Source organism: Anthonomus grandis, chromosome 14 (assembly GCF_022605725.1).
Source record: "Anthonomus grandis grandis chromosome 14, icAntGran1.3, whole genome shotgun sequence".
Lineage (NCBI taxonomy): Eukaryota > Metazoa > Arthropoda > Insecta > Coleoptera > Curculionidae > Anthonomus > Anthonomus grandis.
In genome coordinates this window covers 15,630,186-15,635,461 of record NC_065559.1, presented here as the reverse complement: position 1 = coordinate 15,635,461, position 5,276 = coordinate 15,630,186, and the positions used below count along the sequence as shown (strand labels likewise).

At 30.9% G+C, this 5,276-nt stretch overlaps 1 protein-coding gene across 1 annotated transcript; it reads right to left on the bottom strand.

The window, feature by feature from the left end:
* Positions 1 to 600: 600 nt before the first annotated feature.
* LOC126744770 (uncharacterized) lies at positions 601 to 1,281 on the bottom strand. The gene has a single exon (XM_050452322.1). It carries the CDS (start codon positions 1,279 to 1,281, stop codon positions 601 to 603), a length of 681 nt encoding a protein of 226 aa, XP_050308279.1.
* Between the last annotated feature and the right edge of the window lie 3,995 nt (positions 1,282 to 5,276).

Here is a 5,276-nt window from a genome sequence, read left to right as displayed (position 1 = left end):
TAATAATTATGCAAAAAGACGTACAGGTGAAATAATATACATATTTTTTTAAACTTTTTTTTGACTGAACATTAATAACAATTTTTTTTTTTAAATTAATATGTTTATAACCATGTACACATTATGGATAGATGTTGGTTATTATAGTGGGTAAATAGGAGGATAATAAATTAATAAAACGTTTTAAAAATACATATTATTTTATTTAAAATAAACTCCTTTTTATTTTATTAACACAATTTTAATAAATTTAGGCACTTAAATAAAATAAAAAAATTAAAACATAAATTCAAATTTTTTGGAAAAGCTGATGAAGCAATCACTCTTGGCTTTCTGGATGAAAAATGTTAGACACTAATAAAAAAATGGAAAATTGCTACTTATTAATATACTCTGGTGGTTGTCAGAGCCAAAAAATGTGTGGGCAGAAACACTGAAAAGTTAAAAATCATTATTATGAACCGATTCAACTCTTTTAATTCTTTTTCTTACCATAATAAAAAGCATCAATCTCTCCTTGGAAAAAGGGAGAAACCAAACACTCTGGTGGTTGTCGGAGCCAAAAAATGTGTGGGCAGAAACACATTAGTCAGTGTCACTTCAACTGGATGAGGTATCACTGCCATTCAATGGAATAACAAGTCTTTCAACTTGCACATCCATAATGTTATCAAGGTCCCACATTTTGTTTTCAACCTTATTTGTGTGTTCGATACACTTTTGCCAATTTTCTGGAGTTATCCTTGAAACTGCCACTTCAAATATCTTCCTCATATCGGCAAACTTAAAAGTTGTATTGTGGGATGCCACATAGCCCTTAATTTTTGCCCAAATGAGCTCAATTGGATTGAGCTTACAGTGATAAGCCGGAAGCCTCAAGACAGTTCTGCCGCTCGCTTTGGCCATTTCATCAATTATATGGAGGTTAAACTGACTTTTATTTTCATTGACAATTTTTAATAATTGTGCCTTAATCATGGCCTCCTCATAGCTCAAATTTTTGGAGCGAAGCCACTCTTGGATTTCTCCCTTTTTGGTGGCTGTTGTAGGCACCTTCTCCAACTTCCTGGAGTGGTAGGGAGCGTTGTCTAATACGACCACGGCATTTTCCTCCAGCTTAGGAAGTACTCCCTCAAACCACTTTTCAAAAGACGGACCGTCCATTTCTTCATGGTAATCCCCAGTTTTTTTTGATTGAAATACCCAAAGACCACCAGGAACAAATCCATCTTTACTGCCGATGTGACAAATAATCAGCCTCTGTCCTTTTCCTAAAAACATATTACTTTTTTTGCTCATATAATTTATTTATGGAATTTTCATAATAAAAAAAACTTTTTTTAAGGTAAATAGGTACCATGAACTTGTCTCTGTACTTTATAGTTTTTTTTTTAAAGGTATTTCGAGTCATATCTCTTAAATGTTATAGGAATTGTTGATTAGGTCATTTAAAAACAAAAATAGCAAAAAATAATAAATTCTTCTGAATAAATCATAAATCGGAAAAATAATTGTTCATTTAAAAAGTTTTTTTTTAAAATAAATGCACCCTCTAAGGTCAAATGAAACATTACTTTGTATTCCGTTGTCCACATACAAGTAATGTAAGTATATATTGTTAAATAATTTCTTATCATTATACTTAAATGTAAAAAAAATAAAATACAAAAGGTTTTTTACCTGAAGGACTTTTTAAGCCTGTAGACAGACCTTCAAGAAAGGCTTGGCGAGAAGAGGTTACTGCAGTATCTGTTCATACTTTGGATTTGGTGTGTCCCGCATTCAACCACGTTTCATCCAAAAAATAAATTTTGCGATTTTCCCTTCTATACGCTTTTATTTTTGTCAAATACTCCCTTCTCCAACATTTAATATCGTCCCGGTCCATTAGAAAACTGTTTCTTTCCCTTTTTGCATATTTAAAATTTAATTTTTTTAAAATTTTAAAAAACGTCCTTTTAAAATCAGGTAAATCATTGTTTTCATTTACCACCCTTAAAACTTTTTCCACAGTCGGTAGTTCATTTCGGAAGAAAAAACCATGGACTTTTCTTCTGATTATATTTTTCTCCATATCCGACAACTTTTCAAATATGGTGGTGGTTTTACCAGGTTTTTTTGGCTCTGAAACTACGCCGGCTTTTTTGTATTCTGCTACTATACGCTGCACACTTCTGCTTCCAACCCCCGTTCTCTCAGCCACTTTGTTATAAATGTCACACAAAACCACTGCTGGATTATCTATTGTTTCCCTTTTAAAAACATTTAAAATAAGTTGTTTGGTGTCCGCACTAAAATGGCCCTTTTTCAGTCTCTTCTCTGGCGGTCCCAATGGCCCCAACTCTGCTTCAGACTCCGTACTGGACATTTTAAATGTTCAACAAAATTTTTTTAATCAAAAAATAATGAATATAAATTTATTAACAATACTTAAACACCACACGCAAGAACGATTCAAAAGACCGACCACGGCAATAAGATACACAAGGACGAAAATGTGAAATAATATGAACGACGAACGTCAATAAAATTCGTTATCGATATCGACGATATCTGTGCGCTGCTACCCGGAAAAATGCATCCGCCACGAATCCGCCGCAGCGTACAATAAGATAGAGAAGGACATCGATAGAAGCGCGTGGTGCGTGTTGCAGCAAATATACGGGATGTTGCCGCAGGGCCAGTGCGGCCCTGATTTAAAGAGCCAATATCGAGGACCCAGCTGTTGGCCGTCTCGTGGGCAACTTGACCAATAGCAATGGAGCATTTGTGCCCGTCAGCGCATATCACGCGGTGATCATTGTTTTGACGCCTCGCCTCTAACGTTTGACTTTAGTTTAGTGCCCTGGCGTTATTTTGACAGGGTGGTTTTGTTTGTTGACATTTTGACTTTTAACTTTTATTATTGACGTGTTTTGCTTGTTGACTAATTACAATGGAGCAGGGATTTGTTCGTGGTCAGTCAACTTACCCATTATATATACATAAATATTTTAAAACTATAAATTCTATTCAAAAATAATTAAAAATAAACTTTTACTTTGACACCCTGTGTTTCAAAAACTAAGCATTTTTCTTAGACAAGGAAAATGAGTGGACCTGTAATCACGCACCTGAAACGAGCTGCTTGCCACCAAATCTGCAAAAATGTCATCTGGCAATTATTTTTCCTACGAAATTTAAATCAAAACACTGAACATCCCACTTTGATGTAATATCCAAAAAGTATAGATTTAACCAAAAATTAAAAAAAAAACAAGAATCTCTTAAAATACACTCAAAAACAAGTAAGCGTGTCATGATAATGCGAGAAAAATTCGGCTCACTTCGTTAACATTGTAAATATAGGCTAATACCGGTCAAACCATTTTCCTTGTCTAAGGCGTTTTTCGACATAGAACATATGAACTTATTAAAATATAATACAATATTTATAGCAGGTGTGTGGAGCAGACATTTTGAAAAACACAAACAACAAAAACAGGCATAATAATATTAACAAAGCAGCGTGCGGCGCGGTCGATGCTAGCGTCGGTCGTCGCGTCGACTTGGGCGCCTGTGACGTATCATCCCGGCCGCGCTGGTAAGCAAAAAATTAAACATGGCGTATTTATTCGAACTTTGAAAATTAATTGTAAAGTAACTATAAATGCTAGAAAATTGAAATAAATTGCTAAATTTAAGTTTTTAGCCCGCTCTTTTTTACTAAAAAATAATCGAATTGTCGTTTCCAAGCTCATTCTAGCTATGTTCAAACCGTAAAAAAGATCATTTGGCTCTCTTCTATATGCGAAATACTAAATTGTAATTATATTCGAATAATAGATAAAAGTAATAGAGTGAAACATGAATATTTTTTTAAAACACGATACATCAAAATATTTTTAAAAATCATTTAGAGTTAAACAAATTATATCTAAAAATTGAATTAGAATTAAATCGGTACAATGGCTAACCCTATTAGTTTTCATTAATTGTTCTATTTTCTTAAATCTGATGTCCCAAACGTTAAGAGAATTATGTAAGTCATCTTGTATAACCTAAATACCAATTTTAAATTATATTCGAATAATAGATAACAGTAATAGAGTGAGATATGACTATTTTTTTTAACACAATACATCAAAATATTTTTAAAAATCTTTTAAAGTTAAACAAATTATATCTAAAAATTATTTTTAAATTAAATCGGAACAATAGCTAACTCTATTAGTTATCGTATTTTCTTAATTCTGGTTATGATAAAAACGTAAAAAACGTCATTTGGCTCTCTTGTATATGCAAAATAGTAAATTTAAATTTAATTCGAATAATAGATAACACTAATAGAGTGAGATATAATTATTTTTTTAAAAAACAATACATCAGAAAAATTTTAAAACTAATTTACAGTACATCAAATGATCTTCAAAAATTTAATTGGAGTCAAATCGAACTATAGGAAGTAATTGTTCTATTTTCCTAACACTGGTTATGTCCAAAACGTTAAAAGAATCATTTGAGTCATCTTGTATAACCTAAATACCAATTTTAAAATACATTCGAATAATACATAACAGTAATAAAGTGAGATATGACTATTTTTGTTAACACAATACATCAAAATATATTTAAAAATCATTTAGGGTTAAACAAATTATATCTAAAAATGAAATTAAAATTAAATCGGAACAATAGCTAACGCTATTAGTTATCGTATTTTTTAAATTCTGGTTATGTTCAAACCGTAAAAAAGATCATTTGGCTTTCTTGTAAATGCGAAATACTAAATTTAAAATATACTCGAATAATAGATAACAGTAATAGAGTGAGATATGACTATTTTTTTAAAACACAATACATCAAAACATTTTTAAAAACCATTTAGGGTTAAACAAATTATATCTAAAAATTAAATTAAAATTAAAACGGAACAATAGCTGACGCTATTAGTTTTCGTATTTTTTTAATTCTGGTTATGATCAAAACGTAAAAAAGATCATTTGGCTTTCTTGTAAATGCGAAATATTAAATTTAAATTATATTCAAATAATAGATAACAGTAATAGAGTGAGATATGATTATTTTAAAAACAAATACATCAGAAAAGTTTTAAAGATAATTTACAGTACATCAAATGAACTGCAAAAATTAAATTGGAGTCAAATCGAACTATAGGGATTAATAAAATTGTTCTATTTTCTTAACAATGGTTATGTCGAAAACGTAAAAAGAATCATTTAAGTCATCTTGTATAACCTAAATACCAATTTTAACTTATATTCGATTAATAGATC